General features: G+C 35.7%; 1 protein-coding gene across 6 annotated transcripts in view; it reads right to left on the minus strand.

Moving 5' to 3' along the window:
- The window catches only part of LOC113235639 (kazrin), a 42,339-nt gene that overhangs the window by 2,720 nt on the left and 17,429 nt on the right, over nucleotides 1-22,190 (minus strand). The window contains exons 9-17 of one of the 6 annotated variants that reach the window (XM_026471457.1): nucleotides 21,672-21,815; nucleotides 18,831-18,921; nucleotides 15,769-15,950; nucleotides 11,150-11,337; nucleotides 8,459-8,668; nucleotides 6,335-6,493; nucleotides 2,409-2,532; nucleotides 1,986-2,130; nucleotides 327-1,574 (exon numbers count right to left, since the gene is read on the minus strand). In XM_026471457.1, coding sequence (XP_026327242.1) covers nucleotides 1,478-1,574; nucleotides 1,986-2,130; nucleotides 2,409-2,532; nucleotides 6,335-6,493; nucleotides 8,459-8,668; nucleotides 11,150-11,337; nucleotides 15,769-15,950; nucleotides 18,831-18,921; nucleotides 21,672-21,815 — 1,340 coding nt within the window. In that variant the 3' untranslated portion in view covers nucleotides 327-1,477. Of the gene's footprint in view, nucleotides 1-326; nucleotides 1,594-1,985; nucleotides 2,131-2,408; nucleotides 2,533-6,334; nucleotides 6,494-8,458; nucleotides 8,669-11,149; nucleotides 11,338-15,768; nucleotides 15,951-18,830; nucleotides 18,922-21,671; nucleotides 21,816-22,190 lie in introns of those variants that run through there. The other 5 variants (XM_026471459.1, XM_026471458.1, XM_026471455.1 and 2 more) reach the window with 5 other exon arrangements.

Here is a 22,190-nt window from a genome sequence, read left to right on the forward strand (position 1 = left end):
TTCACCTGTATCATACATTGCATCCCAAAAATTATGAAAGGAAAAATAGTTGTACGAGAAGCCAGGCAGAGCTGATAGCTTTATTATTGACAGTTTTATAAATCCCGCTAACACAAAAAGCTGTCATGCAACTTTTGTATTTGAATCTGGTCTGAATCAATATTTATAGGTATTATACATTTAATTGTATTTGGATCCCCTGTTTTTTTAACATTTACATTTTATATTAAAGCTTTACACAGAGACATTAAAAAAAGTGAATCAATAACATAAATTAGTAGACACCAAAAGCATGATGCATTTTGCTGAAATTGAGAATCATGCTAATGTGTGTTATGATTAAAAATAAATTGAAGGAAATATTGAAAAATGCTGGTGACAAAGACAAGTACTGGCATACTTTTACGATGAAATGTGCATAAATAAGCAGTACTTCTCTCTGTGAGAACGGAAAGACAATGTAGGATGTAAACGAAATATGAGAAGCACAAGATGTCAATGTGGTGAAAAATGTCGATTCTAAAACAAAACTGACAAAACTGATGTCAAATGAAAGGAGAGAGGTGGACAGAGCCTGACGAGTAAGGTGCGCTCTAGAGATGATGACAGGCATTCATGATGTATCGATAAAATGATTGTTACCGTTCCGCCTCGATGCAAGGAGCGCCGAGTTAAGGATGATGATAATAAAACAAACTGACACCATGTCCGTTAGCTTTCATCTTTTTATCAGGATTTATTCACATTTATATGTCAATAGATATCATTACAAGTGAACCTAATATAAACTGCCGACTTTACATTACGAATGTATACAAGTCAAAAACATAGTTATCTTACAATAGACGCTATTATTGTTGTAACCCTAAAGCTATTGTGAGTGGGTCCGTTTTTATATCTAAATGGATATTAATGCAATGACTCAAAATCGATTGATAATAATTTCTTAAAATCCTCGACAATGAAAACGAATCCTTTAAGTAATATTTTATGTAGGTTTTAACGGGATATGATTCACCCCCTATATAATAGGTATAAAGCATTTAATGCTTAACGTCCATACCAACTAAGTTGTATACATTTACTAAAGTTACAAAATCGATGAATCTCGAATAAACATTAATGTGACAATCTAACTCTACAGCATGTCAGGACTCTAGGGGGCACGGTGTAGACATTGACTCTAACATTGACGAAGGCGAAAAGGAGGGTACCAAACAATGCTGTGAATATTTCCGAACGCTTCAATTTTTCGAGATTCTTTTACTTACAAACCACGATTCCTACAATAGCTTATCAGTCTTCACTGCTCGTCAAGTTTGCGGTCAAAAAGTTTCACAAGCGAGCGAGTTTGACGGAAGAACCCTAATTCTTTGCAAAGAAAATACATTTGTGTAAAAATAGCAACTTTACAAACATTTGATACAGAAAAATTTACACAGAATATACAGTCCGAAAATTGGGCGCATCGAAGCGATTACTTTTTGAAGGAGAGTTTTTTGATTTTAGTTGATTTATCTTTGTTTTGTGGACAACATGGATGCTCGGGCAGCCTCCACTTGCAGTTCTTCCACCTGGCAAAATATCGTATACCTGCAGGATTGCACCTCACATTATAATCAACTACAGGTTGCTCACCTACGGGGCGTGACTCTGGTGACAACTAGGCATGCAGTGCGACTCGCGCTCCACTCCATTAGTACTTAATACATTACGCAGGGCGGACAGAACATTACGTTAAACAGTAAACAGTGCATGGTCACCATTACTCTGTTATGTTATATCAATGTCATGACAACAGGTAAAATATTCGTTAGTAAATAATGTATATTACGAAATAAATATAGATTGGAAGTGAATGCAGAAAACATAGTATTTACCGAGGCCATCGTCTCTGTTTAAATATTTGCCTATAATAAGAAAGTGGTTCGGTAAATATTACATTTTCCTATAATAAAAAGGTCGGTAAACATATTGGTACATACCTAGCCGGTATTATAAGAGCATCGAACTCGGCGACTAGATGCCTTCGAATAATACTTTTGGATGGAGGAATGCCCAGAGCTGTGGCCATTGTTTCTCCGGTAAAAGAAGGTTCCAGAACTACTAGACCTCCGTGAACTCCGCTGTCTGTTAAGAAATAGAAGTATGAAATTTTGCAAAAAGATACAAAGGAAAAGATATATGGTCGGTGTTGTATAGAAAGGGCGAAAGCGCTATTGCGAAAAATTTTTCTCGACTATTTTAAAATATTTACGTCCTGTTTTAAATTCAATTGTATAACTTAAACATAATTAAAACCAAAATAGAATTAAATTCTATTTCATGTTTTAACATGTTCCACTGATTTTTTTTCTATATCATATGTAGTATATTATATATAGTAATGGAAAATAGCTAAACGTTACCTTTAAGATTGTCAGCGAATTCGCCTAAGTCAATATTGTGGGCCCACCGCATGAACCGTTGGTTTGTCCAGACTAGAGGATCAGCGTCCACATTTTCACACTGATGACGGCGCACGGCTAAAGCCTGCGAGGAAAAGGCCTTGATAGTTTATTAGATTTACTTAAATTAAGATAAATTATGGTCATAAATCTCCATTGAGATCGGCCTTCCTAATCCAATAACCCTTTTGTTTAACGAATCTTACTTTAACCACAGTACTGCGTAACAGATACATTTCTCTCATATAAAATTGAAAATATCTACGCTCTAATAGCTTACGAAATTTGACTAACGACACCAGGCGCTCGAAATGAGGAAAAAGGAACCTAAGCACGCTCTCAGAGAGGTGAAAATAATGTTTCTCGCCGTGTGCAGTCGTGCGGAACCGAATACTGGAGTTGTGCAAGCTAAGAGTGTACAAGGATTGTAACGTAAATACAAGACTAGTCAGAGCGCTTGAACTGTCGGCGATACATTTTGCGGTAGGCGTTTATCGCTTAACCTTGAACGAGTGACGAAGCCCTACTTGATTTACTGGGGTCCACGAAAGGAGCCTCCCCATATGACATATCATTCGTTCCCTGTATGTCTGATGCACCCTGGGCAACAATCGGCGAGTACGTTACGCCGATGGCAAATCCTTTCATCACGACGGCAAGCATTATAGTGTATGCCATCCATACGATGGGAAGAGGACTCTAAAGTCTTCTATATAGCTAACTGTTGCTTATTGAATACCAAAATAGCATCTCAGTTTGTAATCGTGGTTGCTTATTCAGAAACGAAAATACGGAATTAGAATATTTCAAAACACCATATTTTTATTTACGAAAGGGAAAGTTTTCAAACGTGATTAAGGGAATTATGCACAGTTGGAAAGAAACACAATTTATTATAATAGTCAGAAACGGAAAATAAACAAGCTGTAGAGTTGGAAAGAGAATAGGGCGTTGGTAGATAAACAATATGATTAATAGATTCCATTACAATTAAGAAGCGTTTTATTGCTGGATTATCGTTGTTGTTGGTCCATACAGCTCTGCTTTTGTCAAACATCAGCCGAAGAGGTTATTGAATACCTTTATTGTACACACGCCTTAGACTAAAGGCAAAAAAATTTAACTGTTTGTTGTTTTGAAACTGTTAGTTTTTTTTTATAAATGAGGCTACCAGTGCAGAATTGTAAGTCCATGAAATGCATATACATATAAAATGTAGATGTGAATATGTTTGACAACATTCATGGTTGAGTGGCTTGCATGCTGGTTGTCATGGCGTCGCCATCGCTGAGGTTCCGAGTTCGATCCCCGGCCGGGGCAATGTAGAAAATGAAACAAAATTTTCTATAGAGTCTCGGGTCTGGATTTTTGTGGTACCATCGTTGTTTCCGATAATACAAGTGCCTTATTTACTTGCTTAGGGATCAGAGCAACGCATGTAATGTTGTAATAAATGTATATTATATAATATAGTAATCATATTATATGACCAATATGATACATTGATAATTTTTAAACATGAAAATGGCTTCCAAATATATAATAGTTACCTTTGTCCTTTAGTATGTTTTAAAGTAATTTTATAGATAAAAAATAAAATGAGGGTTACGCACATGCGCTGACAGACCCAAACAAACATTAATGGGTTTTTTTAAATGGAGCTGCTTTTTATTTGTACAGGAAATCGAAAAATTTTTTTGACGACTTCAAAAATTGGGGAACATTCGAGTCCTCCCAAAATAAATTCCACCGTTTTAAAACTTCCTGTCTTATGATTTAAATAATCAAATGGCTGTTTCAAAACAGCGAAATTCGGTTGCCATTATTTAATATTTTGCAAAAACTGACTCGTAGAGCGACGAAGCAATTATGCGCAAGACATTAGGTTCTTTATTTCATGTCAAAAAAAGGCTTCCACTAAAGAATTCAATTATCATAAGTAGCACAGACATTGTTATGAATTAAGCGTTGTATTCTTTTTGTGTATTTCGTTTGTTATCAAAATGTTTTCATTTCTAAGTGGAATTATACATTTACTTTGTCATTATTTATTTCCGGAACTTGTCAATACGGTTACGGTCCCTTACGGCCGTTTGTTATTGTTCGAACGAAAGAAATGTAATAGGTGGTAAAATTAATTCGCAACATATTGTAGTGAACACGTAAGAAAAAACAAAGGAACTGCCTTAAGCCGCTATTACTATCAGAACCGTTGTCGCAATAACTCATACACTCATAATTTGAAAGAGTATGAAGTCTTGATAATGATTTAAATGGACTGTTAATGCAATTTAAATTTGCCCTGTTGGTATATCGTTGAAAGTTCAATACCGAATACTGCAAGTTACGACGTTTTGATTTTATATTCAAATTTTTATTAATGTGCTGCCATCTAGCACTCAATAGCTGAACATCGGCGATTTCTAGATGTTTACTTAGTTCTCCAAAAAACAAGCGACCGTATCGCAACGGTATAAGCTTATTTTCGTTTCTTGTAACAAAAAAATTATTACGATAAACAGAAATTTTTAAATTATTAAAATAAAAATAAAATAAGACTTAACGATGACTTTTGCAACACCACCATGTGTAAATATCACCCATTTACGAGTGTAACTAACATTTTTGCAATCCAAAGTAGCGAAGTAAGGCATTTTTCAAGGATTTTCGAAGTTTTACGCGAGATAATTAACACGACGACTGTGTAACGTTCAAAGCGAAAATGGCGGACTGAGCTCAAGTATGTAGAACTCCGCGTACTCTTGGCACACGAGTTAACCCTGTTTCAAAATAGCAAAATTTTTCATAAAGCGTTTTTATAACATAATAATAATAATGACAAAAAGTCTTTCGACGTATGATCATTTATGGATAGCAAATAATTGTATATGTGTTGGTTACATAGGTCAATGGTTACAACATTTTTATTTTGAAATTCACTTTCACGTTTTATTTTGAAAAGTAAAAACCGCCAATATTCGATTTGAGTAGTGTTGATTGCTAAGCGAATGTAAAAAAAAATGAAATCGTATTTTAAATAATTTCCTCAACATTTTGTTTAATTTTTTTTTTTAATTTATTTCGGCTCCGCATTTGTGTGCGAATTTCAAAAGTGTTTTTTACAATTATTTGCAACCTTGGTACAATAAGCCCAGATAATATGAACCATGACAACTTTTCAGGAGTGGTTTTTTTTTAGGATGTTTCGAACACACTCAGAGAGAAATATGTATTTAAAGATTCTAATCGATATTTTTTTATGTTCAAATAGATTACTATTATTGATACAAAGATCTTCACGTTTACTTATTTTTATAAAAAGAAGAATCTCCTCTTTTACCCAAAAAATATTATAAAAATATATTTCATGGTAGTAAACACATCATGGTATTCAATTTTAAATAATTATTTCAACAGGAGAGTTATAAAATTTCACATATAACATTTAAAACATTTATTTTCACACACATAAACAAAAAAAAAAATAAAGAAATGAGAAAATAATGCATAAATAGCTTCGTGTAGTTCGTTTTATTTTACGGCTTTCATGCAATAAAAACGCTTTAGACGTATGAGCACTAAGAGACCCCTCACACTAGCGTTTTTCGAGCGTCAGCGTCTTGTCAACGCACGCGCAACGCCAGCGCGGCGCGGCTTATTCCCGACGTTCGGCACTTTTCAGCAGTCGCTCAGTACTGGCGTTGCGTCCACAAATTAGTTAGGAATACTACATTTCGTTGGCTACCGCCGTTCGGACGTCTCGTGTCGACGCTGTACGTGCGTTGGCAAGACTCGAAAGTCGCTAATGTAGGAAGTCTCTTATGGCTTTGTTATACCAAAGGTAGGATTTAAGACGGATGAATTGTACAGAATAAAATCAAAGTTACCTGTCTATCATACTTCATAATCCTGAGCAAGTGTATGCCATGCACGATGGAGGCCTGATGGAACTTGCGCGTTACACCGAGATATTTCTCCAGTTCCTTCTTGCTGATCGTGTCCAGCATTCGTGCATCAACCAGGTTCGCCAGGAACGACTCCGCGTACTACACAAATATTACCAACACAAAAAACTTCAATTTAAAAAAAGACATTTAAAAAATAAAAAGTCATTTATTTCTCCACAAAACATAGGATACACGTTACTTCAAAACTAATAGAAAATACAATTGAGTGATTTAGACATAAGGGGTACAGACTCAGCATTGCTGATTGTCAGTCTTCACCTGTAGTAGCATATACACGGAGTATCACCAAGTAATACCTATCTTAAGCAATAACTAGTAATAAGTTAAAGTTACACTCTTGCCGGTCATAAATTTGGCAGATTTATGACCGACCAGTGTGTGATGTCAGTCACAAATACGTGAAACCATGGAGTCGGATTATTATATAATGGATAATACAATATAACCGGCAGCGAGGCAGGTCCCATGAGAGAAGCCAAGATAAGATTATGTGACGCTTTCGTGCTGAAGTCAATAACGGCTAAAAGTGTGTAAAACAAACCGAAATTGAAGTTGGTGGCTTCTGGTTTTCCCCATATATATATGTATACATTATGCAGGGTTATTTGTAATATACGAAAAGCCTCGCAGGATTGTATTACTAACATCATAATCAACAAGTTTTGTTCAAAGACTTTTAATAATATATATCGAGTTCTTAGGTTTTCGCGATTGTTACACATAGGAAATGAAACTATTTTTCAGTCAACCGTGACCATGGGACCTGTAAAAGGCCCGAAACGTCGGTTTGTTTGAAAAAACAAATATACGCGATTTAAATCCGGAGAAATAGTTTCATTTCCTATTTTAATAATATAATTCATCAGATTTTACTTTCATACTAAAATAATAGTTATTTGTTATGCAAGGCTGCAAAGTTGTTGTTTGACGCGAGAGCTTGTACTGAAACCTGAGGGTTCTAAGATTGAAAAATAGAATCCTCAGCGTTGCGAGGTTTTCAAGATTCGAGAGAAAGGTTTGCCGGGAGAAACGTAACTTTTCACCTCACTATAGCTAGGAAAATGGTAAATTAAAGAAAAACATACTATAACAAATCAGTTTTAATAAACTAAATTAGTTATCGTTGTCAATTTAATGTCAACAATTATAATAGGAATAAATATACCAACGGATTTATATTACATAAATACTGAACGACAAATCGCGCAGTTAAACGTGTGCCATTATGTTTCTCTTTCATCGAAAGAACAAGTTAGGTGCACCACAGTCCATCATCAAGTTGGAATCTCAAAAGCGGTTTTGCGCGTAGTAGTTTAGATCGCTCTAAATAGTGATAACTCTGTGAGGTAGTAAAAGAAACCGCTAAGTTAAATATCAGTCAGATGCGGGGGTCAAACACAGGAGCGGGGGTCGTTGGGGCGGACGGTTGCACGTTTGAATGTACTACCTTACTAACAATACAGATCTAAAAAATGCCAGATAAAACAACAACATCTTAGTACTTTACTTTTGATAAAATTATTATGTTTTGAAAAAGTCTTGGAACACAAGTTATTGTTTATGATGTCAGTAACATAGTCCTTTGAGATTGTTAGTATCTTACAGACAAACCTGTTTATTAACACCACCACTCCAGCTCTATATAAGTTAAGGACTATACATGTTTTTATTTTGTAACTTTCTCCGACGTTTTCCACTTTCCACGATTTTTATTTCCTTTTCATCTGAACTATATTATGATTTCACCTGCAACCTACCTACTTGTGTAAACAGTACAATATGTTCTAATAAAAAATATGAATAGATTGATGACCTGGTTATAAAGATTAAGTACAGTTTATAGAATTAAGTTCAAATCCAATTAATTAATTTCCAGAAAGCAGGATACAAATTTTCCTCCTTGTAAATACGTAATTTGTAACTTTAAGGTTGCAAAGTACTTAAAGCGATTTATATGGAAAGGAAGAATTGTAAGTTATAAGGTGTAAAGAAAAATGACGAGAAAAGTTACGGGACATTTCGCGAAATCTAATGTTTACTGACCTGTGACAGCCCTAAGTCGGGTAGCCATTCGGCGGCGACCCAGGCGTGAGTCAATTGGCCAATGCTAGGGTTGCGCACTAGGTCCGGTCGGCGACGCTCCTCGATGGCAAGGCGAAGTTTCTTGCGATGCATCGGCTGCGAGATGCCCAGCCCCACCTCCAGATCTGCATCCGTCAACTCGAGCAGAACCTGCCCATTCAACACACGGATCTAGAACCAACCAGAACACAATATTTGACGCCACTATCGCGTCACACGCCACACGCTACCGACTAAATTCTAATTTCTTTTCGTAATACATAACCTGTGATTGTTGATACAAATCTTGTTGATGAACAAGGCACAATGATTGTCGATGTAGCACGGTAAACACGTGCTACTTCCCTTATTAACTTATTATTCATTGAACAGAGAACTTATTGAAAATTCTAGTCATCGAAGACGAATATTGTCGAAACATATAGGAAATCCAAAATATGTCCTAGTAAATGAGGAAACAAACGCGTTTGGAATAAACAAATGTAACGATGAATTTTATGAGGGACTTTGTATAGGGACGTGAATTTCCATATAGATCTAATAAAATATACGTATTCTGAATAATGAATACACAGGGAGTAATGGAAAAGGGATTTTTGTATTTAAAAGATAAGCCGCAATGTTTTAGCAGCCAGTATCAAGCGAGTAATTCGGACCGTCAATGTACCGCTGAATACGATTTTGCATAATTGGATCGTATTTAAAACTGTGAAAAGCCTAACGCTTGAGCGGGATGAAAAGGCTTCGACCGGTGCGGCGGTTTTGTACACCGATGAATACGTGCATGCCAATCGTTAAAATTTCTACTCTAATAATTTTTATGGACGGTGGTGGATCCCTACGATAGGAGGGAGCTAGGGAGAGGAGCTACGATAACAATTTTTCGGCAAATGGCTTACTAAATCAATTGTCATGGCAAACGCACACTGCATTATTATAACTACAGAAACTAATAATATTATAAACTAACCAGTAATGAACCCTTCCATGGACAGTAACAGCGTTTACCGTAAAATTAAATATTATAATATGATAGTACGGGCACTTAATAGTTACTACGTAACAGGTACATTACTCTCATACAAAATCCAAAATACCTACGTTATAATGGCCTATTTAATCTGACTAGTAACATCAGACGCTTACTACAAGGAAAAAGGAACCTGAGCAAGCGGTCGGAGAAGTGAAAATACGTTGCACGCCGTGTGCAGTCATGCGGAACTTAAATGCGCTAGGGTTGCAATGTAAACGGAAGACTTGTCAGACTTTGAAATTTGAAATTACAACTATTTATTTAGTACTTGGTAATTATTATAATATACATAGTGTATACATATAATAAGTAATAGTAGGGAAGAACAATCTCAATTTAAAGGTTGATGATACCTATAACTTTGTGCCGACGTCGGCGCGCTCAGCGGTAGCCACTTATCCCGTAACCTTGAGCGAGTGACGGAGCACTGGTACGGGTACCCCGTTTCGCTATGTGGATCTCAAGAAACCAACGTCGGGCTTTACAGTGCAATTTCCAAGTGCTTTCCATGCAGTTGCGGCCTACTGCTTTTTCATAGAGAAGTATCAACATTGTACTCACAAAATTTAATAATTTACATACGTTAAACATTTTATACTGAATCAATATTAATACTATCGCAAGAAAGTATCGACTTTTGTGTGCAGTATTATTAAGTACAGTCCTTGAAACGTTTAAATAATACACAAACATCAATTAAATAAGTAAAAAAACACACACTTCTGCTCTTTTAATGTACTCATTGATACACTACACAATTCCAGCTGAACTTTATAGACTTTTTGCGGCAAAGGTGCTATTTCACGAACCAGGAAAGTACCTGCTATCGTAACTTTTATTACCGTTACCCTTACAGTCGCTTTAGAGTGGAAACCTAGCATTTGCATTATTACGTAGGGTTTTTTGTAGGGCGTAAGTTGACAAGTCCCATGTACTTGTAATTTCCCCAGGTAGTTTGTTTTTACTGAATTTTGTTGAGGCAAAAACTTATAAATATGTTATTAAAGTATTAGTGCATCTTAATGAGGTATAATTTAGACAATTAAAATGCTAACTTTAAACATGATTGTGTTCACTACATTTTATACCACATTTTTAAACTTCGTCCTGAAAAATTACGTAGGTATTACATACGAGATATTCACTCTAAAACTTTATGTCAAATCAAATCCTTTGTTCTGGTCTCAACAAATCCATATACAATTACAAAATTAAAATTATAAATTAGAAATAAATAAATAAAATTAAAAAATTATAACTGATAATAAATAACACAAAACTGTCACCAAAATAAATAAAACAAATCTAATCTCATTATTATTGAATTAAAATTACAATATATAAAGTATATACTTAGTTATTATGAATTTTGACGACCTCCGTGACCGAGTGGCTTGCACATATGATGATGTCGCCATTTCTGAGGTTTTGGGTTCAATCTCCTACCGGACCAATACAGAAAAATTTTACACTTTTCTATATTGTCTCGGGTCTGGGTGCTTGTGATATTGTCGTTGTTTTCGATTACAATAACACAAGTGCATTAGTTACTTACACTCTAGGATCAGAGCAACTTATGTGATGTTCTCTAATATTTATGAAAGTAAATATCCACTCACCTTTCCACTCTTAACATTGTCAGCAACAGCAGCGGCGTACTGCGGCATGCCCAAGGCCAGCTCCAACCAAGCTATGATGGCAGGTGCCCGCCATCGAGCGAGTGGTAAGGAAGCTGCTTCACGAAGAGCGGCCTCGCTACCGAGAGGCGACCACGCGCGGGTACTGCCCGTACCGGCGTACACTGGTTCTGTTTCATACATTTTATTTCTAGTTTATGCTTGGAAGTCAGACGTGAAAGATTATACTAAATATTTAGGTTATTTTGTATACAAAGATCGAACAAAGAAAAAGGTGAAATTAATCTGACTGGACATCAACCAGCATCTGTCTCACCATTTAAACCCTGCATACAAAGATCAGCAACGAGCATATCGAGAGATTCGTTAGATCTCTCGACTCGATCTGTAGCTCAATTGGTAAAAACGGTAGCGACGGGGAGTCAACAGACGCTGGTTCGCATTTAATCGGATCGAAGGAATTTCTCGTTGTGTTTGTTCAACTTTGTATCAATAAAGAGTGTAGTATGTAAGAAAAATAATATCGTGTTAGTAAAAATATCATGATATTCAGTAAAATAAATTATCAAAATATTTAGGTTGCTCATATTTATGCCGGTTCTTTGTGAAACCATTTGATATGTGTCTGGATAGGAGTACAAGCCTACAAGTTTTGTGGGAAAGAGAAAATTTGAATATAATTAGGCCCTTAGACAGGGAAGGGTTCATAGGCTTATACTTTATATTGATTCATGTAATTCACTTACTGGCTATGTGTGAAACGATTTGTTTGAGCTTTCTGGATAGAAAATAGACAAGCTTAAGATTTTTAGATATTTGTATTATAAAAATAAGAAAAAGGGTCTTTTTTATATATGTATAATAAGATTAATGAGACAAAAGCTATGCTTTCAGCGTCATCATTTCATTTATTACATGTGACAGGTGAAAATGAAGCGGAATTTGCTTCGAAATCCTAGCCTAGATTGAAAAATTCGATCACTCAATTTTATACGGTCTGTGTTCGTGGCGGAGGTCTATATAGAAATGCAGAAATACATTTATCTTAGTGATTTAAACCGACTTCAAAAAAGGAGGAGGTTCTCAATTCAACTGTGTTTTATATGTGTGTATGTTACGCGATAACTTTTATTGGAAAGAGGGTACCTCAGTAGTGATCCCATTTAATTTTGAAGAAAATATTCAAACAATTTTCAATTCGTTATACTTCTTAGGGTGGTCTTTACCCATGAAAACTTATTTTTATAAATAGCGCCTAAATTTTTATAAAGAGCAATTATTTTAACGTTGAATTTGCGATGCTCCAATTGAAGGCACTTTTCTCTCAGTATACTCTGAGTAGTGAGCATGATTTTTAGTATCTCTTGTGTTAAGTCTCGTACATGGTCCTAGACCGAAGCCAGATTTTGTCTACCTGGATTCAAGGATATATAAGCTTCAAATCGACAAAATAAGTGGACTTAACTGCTAGTCGCCAAAATCGTGAATATAGGCTAATGAAGGTAGCCCTTTTTATATGTTTCACGACAAAGGCTATCCACATTAAACTGGTTGGCAACTTGGTGACTTGACAAGCAATAATTATTTATCAACATTACGCAGATTCATTGCGCGTAGGGAGAAACCCAAAACCATATATTCCGACAATGGTCTATCATTTGTTGGTGCTTACAACGACCTTTAAAAATTTTTAAAAATTAATTGTCATTCGCTGTCTGTGGAGGCCGCCAATGAAGAAATAAATTTCTGTTTTATTTCAGCTTATTCGCCACATTTCGGAGGCCGGTGTAAGGTCGACCAAATATCATTTACATGGGCAATTGTAACTTAACTTTTGAAGAGCTGTATACAATTGTCCAAATTGAAGCAATCCTCAATTGACGACCACTTACCCCTCTCTCGAGTGATCCAGAAAATAATGCCATTGATACCCGGACATTTCATCATCGGTAGACCGCTCACTTCCTTGCCAAACAAGGATTATCAAGATGTGCCAAACAATCGCATGAATCGTTTGCAGCAAATTAAAAAAACTTCTACAACAGTTTTGGTGCAGACGGAGCAAAGACAATTTCTCAGAGCTTCAACTGAGAATTAAATGGCGTTCTTGTAAAGACACATAAAGTTTAACGCTTTAACAGTTCTAGAGGAGGACAATCTACCACCGTTAAAATGGAAATTGGGTCGAGTTTTAGCTGTGTTTCCTGGTACTGATGGCATCAATAGTGTGGCCTTACTAACTGAACTTTTCAAAAATTTGTCTACTTCCTGAGCCTATTACTGAAGTATTAATGGTTGAAAGACAAGCTTTCAACGGCCCCCCGGCCCTTCACGCACGAAGACTTATTTTTATAAATAGCGCCTAAGTTTTATAAGGAGCAATTATTTTAATGGTTGATTTTGCTATGCTCCAATTGAAGGCGTTTTTCTCTCGATATACTTTAAGCAATGAGCACCAATTTTTGTTCCTCCCTCGTCCCGTATAGTGGCGAACTAGGAGATGAATCCGGCTTTGCGCACTTTCCGGTAACCGATTTCAATAAAACCTTAACAAATAGATGTAATTCTACCAACTTTTGAGGTCGGTTGTTTTAGTACTCTGTAATGAGGTTACGGAAATATACAGTTGATGTTTTAATTAATTTCAATTTTATATTTAAGCAATCTCAATTTTATAACTCTATATTTAATGTTGTAATTATTCGTGGTTGTATATTTTATAATTTTAATTGTATAATTTTTATTTTAATATTATCTTATTTTATTTTAATTTTAGCCTTTGAATAGCATCATACTAACCTTATTCCTAAGTTCTTTACTAACAAACTAGGGATAATTGTTGTTGGTCCGAAATAAAGTATTATTATTATTATTATTTACCATTTAATTGTAAAAAAATTGTTTGGGTTACATAAATTCCGAAACAGTTTCAATTGGAATTATACTATTTAAACTTTTTTCCATCCGTAGATTTAAGCTTTCTAACCTGTCGTGAAATTCCAGGTTCCAGTCTCTAGTAGCAGTATTGCCAACTAAACTACAGCAAATGCTGCTAGACAGAAGATATAAAAGTCGCTAGTTGTCGCTAAAACTGTATTACCACTCTATATGAAAAATGGGTTCATGTCTTACGACATTTATTATAAAGATCATTTCATTGGCGAACTTTAAAGTCATAGCACAGACAAAAGACCAATACACCTGAAAAAAATCCTAAAATTGAGTGGCGAATTCTCAAAGCAGCTAAGATAAAATCGTATTGAATGTTACGAGGTAAAGCCTAATTGAAATGGCGCCAAAAACTTCGCGTAACTTTTTGTTGTTAAAAAGAAATAAAGTGTCGCTTTTGATGTCAAAAAGCCACATAGTCTAGTGACAAAGCCGCTACGTTTAGGATTGCATTGCTGCCTAGTACATTTCCTGTTTCTCTTTACCAACTTCGAACAAAACAGATATCATAATGTGAAGTATTTACATAGGAAAATTATTTACCTAAGATTGTAATTGAAATAAATGTGAAAAATGAGGGATATTTAAATAGTTCTGAAACCCTCCGCATATTTAAGAACTTGTGTATATATCGCACCTTCGGTGAAACAGTCACCACTCTGACGATTGCACAAATTTACAGAACAAGAGCAAAAAATGATTATTTTTTTGCTTTTACAGCTGCCGAGCAAATTTGAAGAGCTCTTAAAATAATCTTATATAATTTCAATAGGAATTGCACCCTCTATGGAACACAAAGGAATGTGTAATACATGTCTCAGTTTTTCCGCGAAAATTTGAACTTTTATAATGGTTTGGTATTATCAATTCATTTTCGTATTTTTTTTCTTGCAGTTAAGTGTGTGTCACCGGAGATGGGACTTTACTTACACATAAAATATAACTTTGTAAGTTTCGTTGAAATTCATAATAACAACTGTAATCGACAGTACAGATTAGGTTGCCTTATCACCAATTAAGTGATTTATGTATCAATATATTCATATCTAGTTGCTCAAAGCAGGTAGGTAGTCATCTCAACATAATAAATAGGAACATATCGTCGACTAAATTGTAAACCTGGTACTTATGTGAACTTTTGAGTAGGTAAAAAACAGAATCACTAGATATAATTATATGATAATCTATGATTATACCTTTATTTATTAGCTAAGAGGGGTCTAGAAATTATATTTTAAGCTTTAACTGCCCGATATAGCGCTTGAAGTCTACGGCAAAAAAGTCGTTACAAACCAAAAACAAAGATCTACAACAAACGCATAGAAAAATTCGTAACGTCTGCTGGTTCATTTCGTAGCTCAGTTGGGAGAGCGTTAGGCACGGTATCTAAAGTTGCTGGATCTAATCCAGCCGAAGCGAAGGAATTTTTTAGTGTATTATTATCGATACTATTATTCGATTTATTATTGGAAATCGAAGTTAAAATTTTTTTATAATTATTAAATTATAAAGAAACTTTAACTTCAATTTCGAATTAATAAAAACCATAGTATCAAAACTAGAACCCAAAGTTTCATTGCTCCTTTTTGTCACAGCCTGTATGTAACGTTGACTTCTTAGGTAGGTTGTCAGCTCAAATTTGAATATCTTACCACTTTCATGGCCACTGGTAGCGTTGCCAGACTTAGTGCGGTGCCTGCTGCGGGCGAACACGCGAGAAATGGACCCCCATGCAGAGCCGCGCCCACGGCCCGCCTTGCCACCCGCCCGGGACCTCAGACCTCCCACCAACGCCGCCTCGCATTCTCCCGGGCTCGATAGCTGTTCCACTGATCTACAGCAAAAAATCTCTATGAATACTCGTCGCATACTGAGTGAATTTATAGTTACTTGCTGATATGAATATCAAATTGAACAAAATTTTTTGTAAAAATTATCATACCGTATATTTGCGTAATTTGTAGTTTCGTATGTTTATTTGAAAGCATTTTTTCGAATAGCGTCATTATTTAATAACAACGCATATATTTAATATATGCAATACATTTAGGTACAAACAGCAGTAGAGTTCCTTGTGAAAAGGTTCGTCCAGAGAAGTGCTACCATCTTACTCTACATTATATCTACCGCTAAGCAGTATCATCATATCAGCCGGAAGACGTCAACTGCTGAACATAGCCCCCCCCAAAAGTTTTCCAGACCAGCCGATCGGACGCGACGTGCACCCACCGGTTACCCGCCGCCCTTACCAGGCCATCCGTCCATCTAGTAGGGGGCCGTCTCACTGAACGCTTTCCGGTTCGTGGTCTGCATTCAAGAACCTTTCTGCCCTAACGGCCGACAGTTCTACGAGCTATGTGCCATGCCCATTGCCACTTCAACTTGCTAATCCTTCGAGCTATATCTGTGATTTTCGTTCTTCTACGGATCTCCTCATTTCTGATTCGATCACGTAGAGAAAAACCGAGCACTGCTCGCTCCGTAGCTCGTTGAGTGACTTTGAGCTTTTTAACCAAGCAGTAATTTATTTGGGACATGGGTCACATGGGACTTGTCAACTTATGTGTCAGGGCCAAGGGCGTAGTGGCACTTTCCCTGAGATCTTTACGATTTAAAGTTCTGAGAGGCACTGTAACTGTTATAGACAGGCGTGTCAGAGCATAACTTGGTCGTCCCGTTACTATAAATCATAAAAAAAATGACAAAAGAGTATGACTGTACTGAGCAAATTTTGTCTTTATCTTGTTTTATGCGTTTCTAAAGATCATATAGAATGAAATTATTGATCAATATCAAGAAAAATAAAAGGTAATTCAATAGCGAATAAAACAGTTTTTTTTAATATTGTTTTTTTAATTTTAAGGTATCATATCAATAAACAAAGCCGACGTTGATCAATACGACGTCCTTGATTAATTGAAGACTTGAGCCGTCGGATGAAGCGTCGTTTAGTATCATCTAAGTGGGAATTAATAACCACTGTGGCTAAGATTGGGGGATTTACAAATTTCGTCTCGCTATTAATATAGGCAAAATGATTACATAAGGTATCCAAGGTAACAGATATCCTTTGTATAATGCATATCCTCGACTAAATTAGTAATTTACATACTACCATTAATATGTACTTGTGAGTAGGCACTAGTTATGTAACTTGAAAAAACTCATCGCTTATTTCATAATTTTGAAAAAATTAATTGAAAATGACTTTTTCTAAAATTGTTTTTTTTTGGCACTAATTGTGATTATTTTACTTAATACATAGTGTAAATATGAATTTCCAATTTAACGATCACTTGACACTTGATAACAACCATGAGTGCGTTGCACTGCACACAATTCAATTAAAATTATAAAGTAAACAATGATTGAGGATCTTTTTATTGGGGAATTTCCCGTTCATAGGTATAAACACTCCCTGTGTTGCCCATTTATTTTGAGTAATTTATATATTAATAATAATATTAACAAAAGAGGCAGCGTAGTGCCAATTTAAAATAAAAAAGATATAATATGTCCGTTATATGTTTATTTTCATAATTTTTTAAAAAGAAATGAAAGAAAAAAAAAAGGTTCTTTCACGTATTTTTATTCTTTCATTGTGTTTTCTTCCCTCAAAAATTTTTTTACAACACTAGTAGGCACAAAAGCAGAATTACTATAAACAATTATTTGTATTATGACAATTTATGATTATACCTTTATAACTAAAAAGGGGTCAGGGAATTATATAATAATTTACGCATGTTATTTACTATTTGTCTTCGAAAAATTCGATTCAGATTGTGGTATCATTTTTGTACTAGAAGGTTTTTATTGAATATCTTAATTGTATCTATATTTTGTGGGGTGCAACAAAGGAATCACCCCGCGCGACGTACTACTAGGACGACGTACAACGTCTGGTAGAGACAAGTGGAATAGGCCCCGTATTATTATACCTTTCTGTACATCTGCTGCACCCTTTACAATAATCGTCGAGTACCATACGCCGATTGGCAAAATCTATCACCGCGATGGCACGCATGATAGTGTATGCCAAAAATAATCATAATAATGGATAAGATCTTTATGCTGAATTTCCAATATGTAGGAATCGCAAAAGCCTTAGAACTCGATTTGCTGAAGACGGTTCATAAAAATAATAGTAATAGAGTTGCTTGTGAATGAGTTCGCTCAGGGAAGTACTGCCACCATACCTATATCCGCCGCCAAGAAGTAAAGCGAGCATGCGATTGAAGAATAAGGGTGCTGGTGAAATTACAGGGACATGGGTTTAGCCAACTTTTTTTTATAACATCAAATAATGGGACGAACAAGTCGTGCGCCTGTTGGTAAACTACACGCCTGTCCTTAACAGTTGCAGTGCTACTCAGGGCATTAAATTTCAAAGATCTGAGCGGCACTGCCACTGCACCCGTCGCCCTGAGACATAAGCTGACAAGGCCTGTAATTTCACCAGCACCCTTACCCTTCAAAACCAGAACACAGTAATGCTGAAGTTACTACTTGGCGGCAGAAATAGGCAAGGTGGCAGTACCTGAACGAACTCTTTCACAAGGAGCTCTACTGCTATAACAATTTTATGTCTCAGGGAGATTGTGTAACGGCAGTGCGATTTAAACATCTGAGTAGCACGCAACTGTTATGGGTAGACGTGTCGCTTACCACCAGACGCACAACTGATGTAAAAAGTAACAAATTTCAAGCATACCTCGAAAGTGATCCTGCATCGATAGACCTCGTAAAAGGCGAACCACTGTTATGTGGTGACAAAGTAGGACTGCAGTCTCTCGGTGTACTCACTGAAACAAACATAAGTCATTAGTAGTCAATTTGTTGTACACTGTACACTACTCATATGAAGAATAAATAAATAAATGTTAGACAACATCACGTATGTTGCTCTGATTCCAAAGTAAGTAAGTAAAGTACTTGTGTTATGGGATAGCAAAACCAACCATTAAAATAATTGTTCTTTAAATAAAATTCAGTCACTACTTATAAAAATGAATGTTCATGCGTGATGAAAATTAAATGGGACCACTATGGAGGTACCCTCTTTCAAACAAAAAAGAATCACGAAAAGCGGTTCACAAATACCGGAGTTATCGCGTAACATACATACAAAAAAAAATATACAGTCGAATTGAGAATCTCCTCCTTTTTTTGAAGTCAGTTAAAAAAAGGTACGCGGCGGGACAAATCTCGGTAAAATATATTAATGGTCGTAAAGATGTGTAACCATCTTTACGAATGAAACGTTAACATTTTGCTCTGTATTTATTTTGTGAAAAGATTACGGTCATGCTAATATTGTCTGTAGAAGAGATCAGTTATGTAAATCAGGGCTTGGGACCGGTATAAAAATACATGTATTATACTGCTATATTCCATTTCGATACCTAAATACCGGTACTAATGTAAAACCGATATATTTACTTAAAGGTACTAGTACTCAATAGCGGTTCCCGCGACTTTGCCAGTTTGCTACGTTCGGCTGCGGCTGTAAATCACGTTAATTACTTAATTGTATTTGAACATTGACTTACAAATAGTATTTGAATATAAAACAGAAGAAAGAACGATACATTCATTTTTATTAAATAGTTTAATTAGTACCGGAACAATATATCGGTATACAGTTGTTACAATAACATATAATACCAGATAACTGATACCAATACCGTCAAAGAAACAATTTCCTGAAAATACAAGTATAATTTACACCAGTAGCATCTACGTACGGTATTGTAGCAAGTTTAGTGGTACCAGTTCCTGAAAATACCGATATTCCAAGTCGTGAATTTAACAGCACCGCAACGTAGCAAACAAATAGAATTTATATTTATTTGGGATTCACAACTTAAGTACGGGAACACGATTCCCATTAGGTAACCTCAAACATCAGATAAAACGCATTACGCGTCCTAAAATAATGGTGAAAACAACAAACTCATGTATGTAAAAGACACAATAAATCCTTTCAACAATACCTTATCTGAATCTGTCATTGTGGGCCGTAAACGGCCCAATCTCGTCGTTACATAATGCTTTCGGTAATAAAGCGGTTGCCTCCAAAGCGAAAATTTTTACCGCTTTGTTTTTCCTAAATGTAATAATTAAATAGACAAAACTTACTCAGTACTTTGCACGAAATGTTTATACCATTTCGTCGTTTCGTTCCCTCAATGGACGTTCCCTTTTTTATTTAGCAACATAAATATAGATATATCTATGTATCTCTAAATTATACTGTGTTTTATGTATTTAGTAGTTGTTTTATCTATATCTATACTAATACGATATTAATTTTGTTTTGTTAAACTTTAAGAGGGAATTTGTAAAATGGTGCATAAATTAAGTAAGAACAGAGGCGTAGAATGTGTTTGAAACGATTTGTAAGCATCGTAGTGTTTTCAAAAGGAAATTACATAGGCATCTCACGGATTGGATTGCAAATAATCAAGTTTATAACTTTGATTATTTGAATAATGTAGCAATCCTTATTTTTGAAAATATAGTAATATTCTACGGTAAGTAACGTGCGTATACGCTGCGGAAACTTGGACCCTCACGGAGCAATGCATGCACAAGCTGCCGGTAGTCCTCAGAGCGACATAAAAAACACACCGGAAATCGGGAATCGCCTAAACTGTAGAGCCGATGACTAGTGGAGCAGAAGACCGCTGGAATGGAGGCCAAAGGCCTATATCAGCAGTATCGATCGCTAGAAGGACAGACGATACAATGAAAGTAACCAGAAAAACCTGGATGCAAATAGCCCAAGATCGGAGAGAATGTCATGCAAACGATAAAAAGAAGAGTTAATTTTGACGAAAATGTAAAAATTATTATGGTCTTTGTCTTTGTATTGCGGTAACACAATTATTCTTTGTTTTAATCCATAAACCCTCTTTTGTTATTAATTTATGCCGAATTTGATTTTCTGAAAATGACATTGTCTTTTTAAGTAGTGCAATCGGGAATGTAATAAAATGACGAGCAATCGCAAAATGGCGTGTCTCGGTTATTAAGCCGGTCTTTACGGGATCTATCAAATTTATGTCGCAGGTGTATGAGGCTGTTTTTAATTTACCAAGGACGCTTTTGTAATTACAATCTTACTAAGTATAATTTATGGTCCTTGAATGTTCCTTTTGAATAACGAAGTCTTCAAGCTTGACGCTTTGAAAGACTTTGCTTTCCTCCAACGAAAAATGAAAATAATCAACCGTAAAAAGTGCAAGATTTAATTATTAAGGCTTTTAAGATAGTCCACGTGACGCAGTATTATACCGACATTAACAGTAACAAAAGTATAAAAGTATCAGAATTAATTATGTAACAATTATAAAACAACTGACGCTATCTAGGCTAGTGGAAAACACCATTGCTTTGATTTGCCATCCGTACGAGATCATTATTCCATACACGAAATAAAGCTGGTCTTATCAACTGCACACTTTTAGTAAATAAACGTTGACACCCTAAGAAGCAGATGGAGTAATTGAATAAATAGTAAGTGCATAGTCATACGTAATAAGATACTCACGCTGATAAATATGATGAGCTGAAGACACGAGAGAAGCGGCGTCGGTGTCGTAAGCGTCCAAAGTCGGCGGTCCGCCTTCTGCTGTCGAGTCTGACAAATTTCCGCCACAAACCGAAGTGGCCCCGCCATCGCTGCTACCTGTCACTGGCACATACAGTCAAGAGTACGTCAAGCTTGACACTTTGTACTTTGGACCGTTCTTATCGTAAATGGCATAGAGTTGGATTTAAATCTGAAGTGTCAAGCTTGAAGTGCTCTTGACCCTGTACACTACTTAATTATGTTATTCTCTGTGAAGTGCGAACATATCAATTATAAAAAGAATCTACTGCTAGCAAGCCTTTATTAAATCGCAAAGTATTCAGTTATAAAAGCGGTGATTTCAATAAAGGGGAAAAAAGTTAACAATAGATTGTCTAACTTGAGAATTTTAATCATAATTATTATACAGTTTATGAGTGTTTCAATTCAAGGGCACCCGAAAAAGCTTTACATGGCTTAATGCGAATTCATTAGTCA

Source organism: Hyposmocoma kahamanoa, unplaced genomic scaffold (genome assembly GCF_003589595.1).
Source record: "Hyposmocoma kahamanoa isolate Upper Pololo Valley unplaced genomic scaffold, ASM358959v1 88, whole genome shotgun sequence".
In the NCBI taxonomy this organism is placed as follows: domain Eukaryota; kingdom Metazoa; phylum Arthropoda; class Insecta; order Lepidoptera; family Cosmopterigidae; genus Hyposmocoma; species Hyposmocoma kahamanoa.